The sequence below is a fragment of the Halteromyces radiatus genome, assembly GCF_025201355.1.
Source record: "Halteromyces radiatus strain CBS 162.75 chromosome Unknown BX664scaffold_1, whole genome shotgun sequence".
In the NCBI taxonomy this organism is placed as follows: domain Eukaryota; kingdom Fungi; phylum Mucoromycota; class Mucoromycetes; order Mucorales; family Cunninghamellaceae; genus Halteromyces; species Halteromyces radiatus.
In genome coordinates, this window is record NW_026251687.1 from 4,470,135 (window position 1) to 4,481,857 (window position 11,723).

The window sequence follows — 11,723 nt, forward strand, 5'->3', positions numbered from 1 at the left end:
GAAAGAGCTGATTCATAAGCAACGTTTCAAAGAGGTCCCCACTCCTAGGCAACAATGGCCCATCGTAGGTCAGTAGATGAGGAAATGGTGGTGGTGCCTGAGAGAGCGCGGATATTGAAATCACCGAATTCACCAAATTGAACACTCACTATTTTTTGTTTCTTTTCTTTCTTTTTTTTTTTTTTCTTTCTTTTCTTTCTTTCTTTCTTTCTTTCTTTCTTTCTTTCTTTCTACAGGACATCTTCTTTCTCTTGGCCGACTTCCTGGATATACTCTAGCAAAATGGAGCAAAGAACTTGGTAAGTGACTTTTAATAACAGAATTTGAATTACCTGTCATGTTAATAGCCTTGCATTATTTTTTTTTTTTTCTTTCTCTCGATCAGGGCCTATCATTCGGCTGAAAATGGGAGTTCAAACTTGGTTCTTCATATCTGATCCTGCGCTTGCTCAAGAAATCTTCACGACTCATGGTGTTGCAACTTCTGACAGACCTTCACAAACATTCCTTACATATTATAGCCATGGTAAAAGGTAAAATGAGCTTGTTGCTGTAGCAGTTTGGCAGTTATTTAATGATAGGTTTTGACCACTACTTCTTTGTTCTGACATCAATTTTTTTTATCTAATTGTTAGGGGAATTATTTGTTCTGATGCAAACAAACGATGGAAACGATCAAGAGCTGCTGCTTCATTCATCCTAGCACCACAGCGCGTCAATGAATTTATGGACATTATTATGCACGAAGCTGATATCCTGGTGAAACAACTTCTCCTTCTTTGTCAACTTGATAGTCAGGTGGATCCTACTCCTTATTTACAGAAAGCTTTCATGAATTTTATTTTAACAGCGTGCTTTGCGACTCGTTTCAACTCTGTGGAAAACCAACACTTCAAGGTACTGTTAAGTAAATCTTCCATCATCGCTTGTTTACTCATCCTCACTCTTCATCTCCCTTTATATATAAGGATATCAGGGAAAATACTCTTGTAGCCTTGAAATTGGCTGGAGCTAACGGTGACCTTTATCAGTTTTTGCCCTATATCTCTGCATTGGATGTACTTCTAGGAAAGAAACGAATGTATCGTGACCATATTGCGAATTTCAGTGATCCTCTCTTTACTCAGTTGATTGAAAAAGCCTTGTGCAGTGACAAAGACCCAATGGTGAAGACATTAGTGGCTCTCAAGAAAGAAAATGGTTTGGATGACGAAGATATCATTGTGATAACGTGTAAGATGAACATTGCATTAAAGCTATACCGGAGCTGGATCATCAAAAGATTCTCATCTCTCTCTTTTTTTTTTTATATAGCCGACCTTTTTGGTGCCGGTACTGATACTAGTACTGCTACATTTTCTTGGATGATCGTCATTCTATCCCATCATCACGATGTTCAGAAAAAGATACAATTGGAACTCGATGCCTTTATTCAAACACATGGTCGTCTCCCTACCTTTGAAGAGCGAGATCAAATTCCGTATATTATTGCCGTGCAAAAGGAATGCATGCGTTACAAGCCCACCACTTCCTTTGGTATACCTCACGTGGCTAATAATGATTGTACGGTTTGTGGTTTTACTAATCTTGAATGATGGATGACAATTCTCACCTTTTTTTTTTCTTTTCTTACTTCTAGTGGTGGTTCGCGATTATTTTATTCCCAAAGGCTCTGTGTTGGTTAGCAATATGTTCGGTATGCATATGAATTCCGATATCTATTCTGATCCAGAAATATTCAAGCCTGAACGCTTTTTGAACAACATTCGAACAATGTCATCTGCGGCAAATGGCAATATCAATCAACGTGATCATTTCAACTTCGGATGGGGAAGGTAAGCAAGAAAGAAAAAAAGTGTAAGAGGGATGATGCATGGAAATAGGAAGAACATTTTGTACTTACCACTAATGTTTTCTTTCTCAATGTATATTTGGATTGATTGACTTTAGACGCACTTGTCCTGGTATTTATTTGGTAAGAATAAAAAGAATGACAACAAAACGTCATTGGTGGACATAACGTCCTACCGCATGAAAACCAATCACTAATACCTGATACCTGATACTATTCTATAGGCAGAAGCAGAGATGTTCCATATCTTTATTCGGATCTTCGCAAACGCAAGTATTGCACCTCCTTTGGATGATGATGGAAAGGAAGTACCTATTGACATGGAAGTAGGGTTAGATACTGGAGTTGTCAATTTACCTCACCCTTATCAAGTTAGATTTATCCCTCGTACTGAATTCCCTTTAGAATAGATCTTATTATTCGGTTTATATGAAATAAAGGACTCCTTCTTTTTGTCTTTATATCTCACACTTTATATTGTTGATAAGACGTGTACATCTACATGTGTGTTTGCTGATTGAACTGAAGGAAGCGTGTATTGATAATATCTATGATAATGATGTCGTTTGTCTGCATAAAGGCACTGAATTGAGAGCTAGTACGCCGTCGCATCCGGTACAAGAACACAAATGAACGAAGATGATGGATAGTCAAGATATGAAGTTCATACCTTGCGTGACAACAAATCCTGATGAAACAGGTCAGTTCTTTCCCATTGTAGAATTTTTAAAAAAATCTTGCCTAATTATGCATAACTCCATAACTTGATATCATTCCCAGGCATTCAATTCGACAGATAAAACTTGAATCGCAATTTGATTGACACGAAAAAAAAAAAAAGATGATCTCCAGCTGATATGATCATCAAATGACCAATTGCTTTATTAACCACACATCATCCTCCCAAAGCAGTACTATTATACTGTCAGCAAGATGGTATGCATGTATGATAGTGAAGAACCGAAGCGATACGGATAAAAGGAAAAATAAACGGCAACCTGATGGTACGCACAGCAATATGTGTTCAGAAGGAAACATTATTTAGTTCTCTTATTTTCTCTCTTTTTTTTTCCATCTCATTTTCCTTCCATCGATCCATCCAAATTGATTGATACAACATGATTGATTTTGCAACGGTAATAGCCACATCCGCAAATGCAATTCCTAGGGAAAAACGACAAATCATCCTGGCCATTACTACTATCTTGGCAACACGTATTGTGTCGCATTATTTATCCTCAAAAAAAGAGATGATTAACAAGCAACGCTTCAAAGTGATCCCTAGTCCTAGACCACGATGGCCCCTCGTAGGTCAGTATGGGGAAAAAAGGCTGCCTTGAGTACCAGCGGATACTGAAATCAACAGGTTTACCACATTAAAACATTTTTTTTTTTTTTTTTTTTTTTTTTTGCTAGGGCATCTTCTTTCTCTTGGTCAACGTCCTGGATATACAGTGGCAAAATGGAACAAAGAACTCGGCAAGTGATTTTACTAATGGACTCTAATGATAGACATATGTACTAATACTCCTGTATTACTGTTTCTCTCCTCCTCTCTCTCCTTTTAGGGCCTATCATACAACTGAAAATGGGTGTGCAAACTTGGATCTTCATATCCGATCCTGTACTTGCTCAAGAAATCTTTATGACTCATGGTGTTGCAACGTCGGACAGACTTTCTCATAGGTTCTTTAACTACTACAGTCACGGTGGAAGGTAAAAATGTTTACTATTGTAACATTTTTTTGGCGGAGACACTAAGCTCTTCAGCGATTCTAACCTGTACTTTTTCTTCTCATCTACCCGTTAGAGGGATTATTTGTTCAAACGCTGGCAAAGGATGGCAACGGGCAAGAACTGCTGCTTTATCTATCCTGGCACCGCAACGTGTCAATGAATTTACCGATGTTCTTCTGTATGAAGCCGATATCCTAGTGGAACAACTTCTTTCTCGTAGTCAACTTTATGGTCAAGTGGATCCCAGCACCTATTTACAAAATGCTGCTATGAATGTAATCTTAACAACTTGTTTTGCTACTCGTATCAACTCCCCGGAAAGTCAGCTATTTAAGGTATGATGTTAAACTGAACTTATTATCAATTACGCTCGTTTTACTCACCCTTAGTCTTTCGTTTCTCTTTTTTCTTTTTTTATCAAGGATATCATGGAGCATATGCATGGAGGCTTGAAGATGGTTGGAATCGAAAATGACCTCGGTCAGTTTCTGCCTATTATGTCTGCATTGGATGTGATCCTGGGGAAGGAAAAAGTGTATAGTGACTATGTTGGCAAGTGCCGTGATCCCCTACTCGTTAGGTTGATTGAAGAAGCTCTATCAAGTGGCAAAGATTCAATGATGAAGACATTGGTAGCTCTCAAAGAAGAATATGGCTTGAATGACAAGGATATCATAGTGATTATGTGTAAGCTGACCTTGACATTCAATGTACAATTTGCTTAGATGATCAGAAGGTCTCATTTCTTTTTTTTTTTTTTTTTTTTTTTTAGCTGATCTTCTTGGTGGTGGCACAGATACTAGTTTTGTCACAATGTCTTGGATGATCGTCATTCTTTCCCATTACGATGATGTTCAAAAGAAGATACAGGCAGAACTTGACACTTTTATTCGAGCACATGGGCGTCTTCCTGTCTTCGAAGAACGAGATCAAATCCCTTATACCATTGCTGTCCAAAAGGAGTGCATTCGTTACAAGTCGGTCAATTCCTTTGCTATGCCTCATATGGCCAGTCGTGACTGTATGGTTTGTAGCTTTACTTGTCTTTGATAGTACATGATAAATCTCACCTTTTTTTTTCTCATTTTATAGTGATGGTTCGCGATTATTTCATTGCCAAAGGTACTGTATTGGTTGCCAACACGATTGGTATGCACATGAATCCTGACGTATATCCTGATCCAGAAACATTCAAACCTGAACGCTTTTTGAACAACACTCGAACAATGACATCTTCGGCAAATGGCGATGTCAATCAACGTGATCATTTCATATTTGGTTGGGGAAGGTAAAATGAATACATATAAAGAAATGGTTCATGATGGTCGGAAATACCGTCATACTCATCAGTGACTATCCTTTCTTTCTTTGTGTGATTATATTGACTGAAAATAGACGTGTTTGCCCTGGTATTTATTTGGTAGGAAGAACAAAAGAGCTGATGAATGGAGGAAGTTAAGATACAAAAAGAAATAGAGCACTAACGTCTAATGTTGTTTTATAGGCTGAGGTAGAGATGTTCCATATCTTTGTTCGGATCTTCGCAAACGCAAGTATTGCACCTCCTTTGGATGTCGACGGCAAGGAAGTACCTATTGATATGGATACAGTTTTGGATACCGGTCTTTTGATTATGCCCCAACCTTATCAGGTTCGATTTATCCCTCGTGTTGATTCCCCGTTGAGATAGTTAGTCGTATTATTCAATTCAAATGAAATAAAAGTCTTTTCCTATTTGTTTTTATGTTATATTTTATTGTTGATACATGTATGTAGATATATCTATGTATGGTTGCTAGGTTAGCTGATGGAGATAATTTAATTCTATCCAATTCTTTTTTTTTTTTTGACTTACCTAAGGATGCTTGACTACTTCCATGAGTTCACCTGCAAACATGCGATTCTAAGGATGCGACTGACCGTCAAATTTGGTGTGAACCAGAAAGAAAACAGGATGATCTCTAACTAACATGATTAGAAAATGACCAATTATTTTACTAACCGGCCATCATAGTCACGAATCAAGAACACTACATTATCTAGTAGATAAGGGACCTCCATGATGAAAAAAAAAAAAAAGATAAATCAACAAGATCATAAAAAAGAACAGTCGGCAAATTCATGGTTGAAGGAACACATGACAGCATACTCAGAAGAAATAAACGGGAATGATGGTTTAGGCTTTATTTCTCTCTTTATTTTGTTTATCTCGCTTTTTTACATCGGTTCATCCAATTTGATTGATAAAACATGATTGATTTTACAATGGTAGTAACTACGCATGCAAAAGCGACTCTGGGCGAAAAACGACGAATCATCCTGGCTATTACTACTATCTTGGCAACGCGTATTGTGTTGCATTATTTATCCCCAAAAAAAGAGATGATTTGCAAGCAACGTTTCAAAGAGATCCCTAGTCCAAGACCACAATGGCCCATCGTAGGTTAGTTACAAAGGAAAAGGGATGATGCATGACCAGGTGCGGATATTGAATTTATTTCATCCACATAAAAGCTCACTTAAAAATTTTAGGGCATCTTCTTTCTCTTGGCCAACTTCCAAAGTATATGGTGTCAAAATGGAACAAAGAACTTGGCAAGTGGTTTTTTACTAATGGACTTGAATGACAAGCATCGTATTAATGATTTTATTTTATTTTTTTTTCTTTCTCTCCTTCTTTCTCTCTTTAGGGCCTATCGTACAATTGAAAATGGGTGTACAAACTTGGTTCGTGATATCTGATCCAATTCTTGCTCAAGAAATTTTCATGACTCATGGTACTGCAACATCTGACCGACCTACTTACACGTATTTTACCTACTACAGTCATGATGGAAGGTAATGTTTTTCTTTTTTTTATTATTTACTTGACCGAGATATTGTATTGAATATTTCTTGCTAACAATGATTCTTTTTTTTTTCTTCTTCTTCTTCTGTCATTTACCTAATAAGGGGCGTTATTTGCTCAAATGCTGACAAACGGTGGAAACGAACAAGAGCTGCTTTATTATCTATTTTGGCACCACAACGCGTCAATCAATTTACTGATGTTCTTTTGTATGAAGCCGATGCTCTAGTGGAACAACTGATATCTCGTACGGAACTATTTGGTCAAATGGATCCTAGTCCTTGTTTACAAAATGCTGGTATGAATGTGATCTTGACAACCTGCTTCGCCACTCGTATCAACTCTGCAGATGATCAGCTATTCAAGGTATTATTACTATTATCTTAAACTATGTCCTAACCTTTGTTTACGCTTTTTTACTCATCATCACTCTTATATTTCAATTTTTTTCTTTTTATGAAGGATATTATGGCATATGTGCATGCAAGCATGAAAATGGCTGGACCTGAAGGTGATCTCTGTCAATTTTTCCCTATTATGTCAGTATTGGATATACTTGTGGGGAAGAAACGGAAGTACAGTAATTTTATTGCTAAGGTCCGTGATCCTCTTTTCACCCGATTGATTGATGAAGCTGCTTCAAGTGACAAGGACTCGATGATCAAATCTTTTCTGGCTCTCAAGGAAGAATATGGTTTGGATGACAAGGATATCATTGTAACTATGTGTAAGATGGATATTCCACTTATCTTTCTTGATGATTCTAGGGTTCTCACTTTCTTTTCCTTTTTCTTTTTTTTTTTTTATATATAGCTGACCTTCTTGGTGCTGGAGCTGATACTGCTGCTGCCACGTTGTCATGGATGATCGTCATTTTATCCCATCATCATGATGTTCAAGAGAAAATACAAGCAGAACTCGATGCCTTTATCCGAAAACATAATCGTCTCTCTACTTTTGAAGAGCGAGATCAAATCCCTTACACCATTGCTGTACAAAAGGAATGCATCCGTTACAAGTCCATCGGCTTCTTTGGCTTTCCTCATATGGCAAGTAGAGATGGTATGCTTTGTAGTTACATTTACTGAACAAGAAATAACTGTATTACCTACTGATCTTATTTTATTTATAGTGGCGGTTCGTGATTATTTTATTCCCAAAGGTACTATATTGTTAGGCAATGTCAATGGCATGCATATGAATCCTAAGGTTTACTCCGATCCAGAAACATTCAAACCTGAACGCTTTTTGAATAACACTCGAACAATGTCATCTTCGGCAAATGGCAATATCAATCAACGTGATCATTTCGTATTTGGATGGGGAAGGTAAAAAAAAAAAAAAAAAAAAAAAAAAAAAAAAAAAAAAAAAAAGAGAGAGAGGGAGAGAGAGAGAAACGTATATTTTAGACAATGATTGATGGTGATATGGAAACATTTCATACTCATTACTTACGTTTTGATTTTCTCTGTGTGCTCTTGCATTGATTGAACTCAGACGTCTTTGTCCTGGAATTCATTTGGTAAGAAGAACAAAAGACCTGATAGATGCAGAAAATTTAGTATGGAAAGGAAATAGGACGCTAATACCTGATATTATTTTATAGGCAGAAGTAGAAATGTTTCATATCTTTGTTCGAATTCTCGCAAACTCAACTATCGCAGCTCCTTTGAATGATGATGGCAAGGAAGTAGCTGTTGATATGGATATAACGGTGAATATCGGCCCTCTGATTTTGCCTCAACCTTATCAAGTTCGATTTATCCCCCGCACTGATTCCCCTTTAAAATAGATAGTTTTATCATTCAAATTCAAATGAAATAAAGAATCCACTTCCTATTTGTATTTGTGTGTTACATTTTATTTTTTTGATATGCGTTCGCTTAATGATACTACTTTAAGAGTCATTGCATAAGAAATCAAGTGAAGGGTAATGGATGATGGGATGATGGGATGATGGATGACGAAGGATGACGATGATGGTGTCAATTTAATATTTGTCGTTGGAGGAAGAATTTGCCAGTTCAATTGTCCTATTATTGAAAAAAAAAGTCCCATCAAAACTATGTAATAGAGTGGAGATCAAACGGTCTCCTTTCAGTTGAACAGACAAAGAATGACGCCAAATTGCCGTGAATGGAAAAACAAACAGAACACGACACTAAATCGTACGGAATTGATCATGCATAGATCATCATCATCTTTCCAATCAATCATGCCAAGTAACATCATCAGATGAATAAAATATCAACAAAGCACAAAAGAGGAATGACCGATAAATTTAAAGTTGGTGTAACGTATGACAACGAATATTTAGAGTGAGAAATTACAGTACTTTGATCTTTCTTTCCTTCTTCCTTTTATTCTTTTTTTTTTTTTCCTCTTTCTTTCCACCTATTTTCTTTTTATCCATCCGCCCATCAAGGTCGAACAAAATATGATTGATTTTACAAAAATAACAAATACATCTGCGACTGCAAGTCTATCTGAAAAAAGACAAATCATCTTGGCTGCCGCCGCCGTTGTAGCAACTAGTCTTGGTGTACTTTACTTGTCTTCTTCAAAGAAGGCTGTAGATACACGTCGTGGATACAGAGAAATACCTACTCCTGGATCGCAATGGCCTGTTTTCGGTAAGCGGTGACAACTCAAAAAAAAAAAACGAGTCTGTGCAACACGGAAATTGAAATTATGCTCCTTCGACTTCGACTTTTTTATAGGACATCTTCTTTCTCTTGGAAAACTTCCTGGAAATACCGCGGCAAAATGGAGCAAAGAACTTGGTAAATGACTTTATTAAGAGAAGACATTAATACTATTATCTTTTTTCTAAACTTTTATTCTTATCCATTAGGCTCTATTTTTCAATTAAAAATGGGTGTACAAACTTGGATCATGTTATCCGATCCTGTTCTTGCTCAAGAGATCTTCATGACTCATGGTATTGCGGCATCTGATCGACCTCCTCATACATTCCATACTTATTACAGTCTTGGTGGAAGGTAAGTACGTTTTAACAGTTATATGACTAATCTTTTGAAGCTACACCTTTGTTCTCACTTTTTTTTTTCTTATCTCTTATTAGAGGTGTTGCGTGCTCAAATGCTGATAAACGGTGGAAGCGAGCGAGAACTGCTGCTTTATCTGTTCTAGCATCACAACGTGTTAATCAATTTACAGATGTCCTCTTGTATGAAGCCGATACCGTGGTGGAACGACTTCTCTCTCAAAGTCAACTTGATGGTCAGGTAGATCCTGCTCCCTATTTACAAAACGCTGCTATGAATTTTATTTTGACAACCTGTTTTGCAACTCGTATCGACTCTGTGGAGGATCAGCAATTTAAGGTATTATATCAGTTAAACTGACTTTTATGCTCGTAATCATTTGATCACTCTTTCATTTACCTCTTTTTTTTTTTTTTTTTTTTTTTTTTTCTTTGTCAAGGATATCATGTCATACATACATGCGGCAATGAAAATGGCTGGTGCTGAAGGGGATCTTGGTCAATTTGTGCCTATTGTATCTGCAATGGATGTACTTGTGGGCAAGAAACGAGAATACAATGATTTTATTACCAATGTACGTAATCCACTTTTTACTCGATTGATTGATGAAGCTACTTCAAGTGACAAAGACTCAATGGTCAAGACTTTCTTGGCTCTCAAAGAAGAACAAGGTTTGGATGACAGTGATATCCTTGTGATTTTATGTAAGCTGAACATGATATTTAGTTTATAACCTAGCCGAATGATCAATATATCCTCATTCTTTCTTTTTATTTATTTATTTGTTATTATTCACAGCTGATCTTCTTGGTGGTGGTACTGATACTAGCTCCGTTTCATTATCTTGGATGATCGTCATTTTATCCCATCATCATGATGTTCAAAAGAAAATACAAGCAGAACTCGATGCCTTTATTCAAACCCATGGACGCCTCCCTACCTTTGAAGAACGAGAACAAATCCCTTACACCATTGCTGTACAAAAGGAATGTCTGCGTTACAGATCCACCACTCCTTTTGGTGTACCCCACATATCTAATCATGACTGTACGGTTTGTAGTTTTACTTGTCTTGAATGATACACGGTGAATCTCACTTTTTTTTCTTTCCCTTATTTATAGTGGTGGTTCGTGATTATTTTTTCCCCAAAGGCACTGTATTGGTGAGCAACATGATTGGCATGCATATGAATCCTGACGTCTACCCTGATCCAGAAACTTTCAAGCCTGAACGCTTTTTGAACAACACTCGAACAATGTCATCTTCGGCAAATGGCAATGTCAATCAACGTGACCTTTTCATCTTCGGCTGGGGAAGGTAAAAAAAAAAAAAAAGATATAAGAAAGAAGGTTCAGTAAATAAGGCAATATACCATACTTACTATTCCTGTTTCCATTTTCTCTTTCTATTTATTGAATTTAGACGTATTTGCCCTGGTATTTATTTGGTAAGAAAGAAAAGTGCAACAGAAGAACCGATGAATGGAGGAAGTTAAGATACAAAAAAGAAATAGAGCACTAACGTCTGATATTATTCTATAGGCAGAGGTAGAGATGTTCCATATCTTCGTTCGGATCTTCGCAAACGCAAGTATTGCACCTCCTTTGGATGGTGATGGTAAAGAAGTACCTATTGATATGGATGCTGCTTTGGATGCTGGTCTTGTGACTTTACCCCAACCTTATCAAGTTAGATTTATTCCTCGTGTTGATTCCCCTTTGAAATAGAGTCTTATTATTCAATTCATATATGAAATAAAAAATCGATCCTTTTTATTACCCTATATTACATATTATATTGTTAGTGCATTCTTCTGAACAATTAACTTATGAGTGGATTTTATTAATACGATCCAATCATTCATAATCATGCTCTTGATTTGAATCATTCAAACATCATCATCAATGAATCATCCACTTGTTGAAGGCAACATTGCATATGATATCATTTATCATCATGGAAAAAAAAATTCAGTGCACCTGTTTCCATATGTATCTGACATATATATGTAGATATTTTCATGATTTCTGTTATTTTATCAGTAATATCTGGCTATCTGCTCTACACTGAAATATATGACTGAAAAGCAGAAGACATTTCGTATCGTTATGCCTTGTATCATATTATCTTCAAATGATTAAACCTTATTGCCTCGTTTATGTCATATCTGGGAAATCTTAATCATGTTTTTGGAAATATCACGTTGTAATAGCTAATGAGGCTCGTTCCATCTTGCTCAACATTTTATCTTTCCAGTTCATCAAAAAAAAAAAAAAAA

The 11,723-nt window shown here is 36.6% G+C and overlaps 4 protein-coding genes across 4 annotated transcripts; all 4 read left to right on the forward strand.

Moving 5' to 3' along the window:
* Positions 1–191: 191 nt before the first annotated feature.
* On the forward strand, positions 192–2,273 carry BX664DRAFT_323154 (cytochrome P450). Its single transcript, XM_051543618.1, has 8 exons — positions 192–299; positions 386–533; positions 636–897; positions 969–1,233; positions 1,315–1,563; positions 1,640–1,835; positions 1,951–1,975; positions 2,077–2,273. Exons 2-8 carry the CDS (start codon positions 406–408, stop codon positions 2,260–2,262), a joined length of 1,311 nt encoding a protein of 436 aa, XP_051405781.1. The 5' UTR covers positions 192–299; positions 386–405; the 3' UTR covers positions 2,263–2,273.
* Positions 2,274–3,420: 1,147 nt separating this feature from the next.
* Positions 3,421–5,340, forward strand: BX664DRAFT_323163 (cytochrome P450). The gene is made up of 7 exons (XM_051543619.1): positions 3,421–3,568; positions 3,663–3,924; positions 4,012–4,276; positions 4,362–4,610; positions 4,682–4,877; positions 4,985–5,009; positions 5,094–5,340. Exons 1-7 carry the CDS (start codon positions 3,441–3,443, stop codon positions 5,277–5,279), a joined length of 1,311 nt encoding a protein of 436 aa, XP_051405782.1. The 5' UTR covers positions 3,421–3,440; the 3' UTR covers positions 5,280–5,340.
* A 514-nt stretch (positions 5,341–5,854) lies between these two features.
* Positions 5,855–8,281, forward strand: BX664DRAFT_355543 (cytochrome P450; the record flags this gene model as incomplete). The annotated part of the gene is made up of 8 exons (XM_051547823.1): positions 5,855–6,032; positions 6,280–6,427; positions 6,542–6,803; positions 6,900–7,164; positions 7,251–7,499; positions 7,570–7,765; positions 7,935–7,959; positions 8,044–8,281. 8 exons carry the CDS (start codon positions 5,855–5,857, stop codon positions 8,227–8,229), a joined length of 1,509 nt encoding a protein of 502 aa, XP_051405783.1. The 3' UTR covers positions 8,230–8,281.
* A 535-nt stretch (positions 8,282–8,816) lies between these two features.
* BX664DRAFT_382633 (cytochrome P450) lies at positions 8,817–11,233 on the forward strand. Its single transcript, XM_051549065.1, has 9 exons — positions 8,817–9,070; positions 9,158–9,220; positions 9,292–9,439; positions 9,523–9,784; positions 9,885–10,149; positions 10,244–10,492; positions 10,567–10,762; positions 10,868–10,892; positions 10,987–11,233. The coding sequence occupies exons 1-9, from the start codon at positions 8,875–8,877 to the stop codon at positions 11,170–11,172; spliced, it is 1,590 nt and encodes a 529-aa protein (XP_051405784.1). The 5' UTR covers positions 8,817–8,874; the 3' UTR covers positions 11,173–11,233.
* The last annotated feature ends 490 nt before the right edge of the window (positions 11,234–11,723 follow it).

What these genes read in the sequence shown, in the direction of transcription:
- BX664DRAFT_323154 (XM_051543618.1), top strand. Translation starts at nt 406, where the DNA reads ATGGGAGTTCAAACTTGGTTCTTCATATCTGATCCTGCGCTTGCTCAA. An exon ending in TGGAAAACCAACACTTCAAG is followed by an intron (nt 898 to 968) that starts GTACTGTTAAGT and finishes TTTATATATAAG; the next exon opens with GATATCAGGGAAAATACTCT. An exon ending in AGATATCATTGTGATAACGT is followed by an intron (nt 1,234 to 1,314) that starts GTAAGATGAACA and finishes TTTTTTATATAG; the next exon opens with CCGACCTTTTTGGTGCCGGT.
- BX664DRAFT_323163 (XM_051543619.1), top strand. Translation starts at nt 3,441, where the DNA reads ATGGGTGTGCAAACTTGGATCTTCATATCCGATCCTGTACTTGCTCAA. An exon ending in CGGAAAGTCAGCTATTTAAG is followed by an intron (nt 3,925 to 4,011) that starts GTATGATGTTAA and finishes TTTTTTATCAAG; the next exon opens with GATATCATGGAGCATATGCA. An exon ending in TTTGCCCTGGTATTTATTTG is followed by an intron (nt 5,010 to 5,093) that starts GTAGGAAGAACA and finishes GTTGTTTTATAG; the next exon opens with GCTGAGGTAGAGATGTTCCA.
- BX664DRAFT_382633 (XM_051549065.1), top strand. Translation starts at nt 8,875, where the DNA reads ATGATTGATTTTACAAAAATAACAAATACATCTGCGACTGCAAGTCTA. An exon ending in ATCGCAATGGCCTGTTTTCG is followed by an intron (nt 9,071 to 9,157) that starts GTAAGCGGTGAC and finishes ACTTTTTTATAG; the next exon opens with GACATCTTCTTTCTCTTGGA. An exon ending in TATTACAGTCTTGGTGGAAG is followed by an intron (nt 9,440 to 9,522) that starts GTAAGTACGTTT and finishes ATCTCTTATTAG; the next exon opens with AGGTGTTGCGTGCTCAAATG.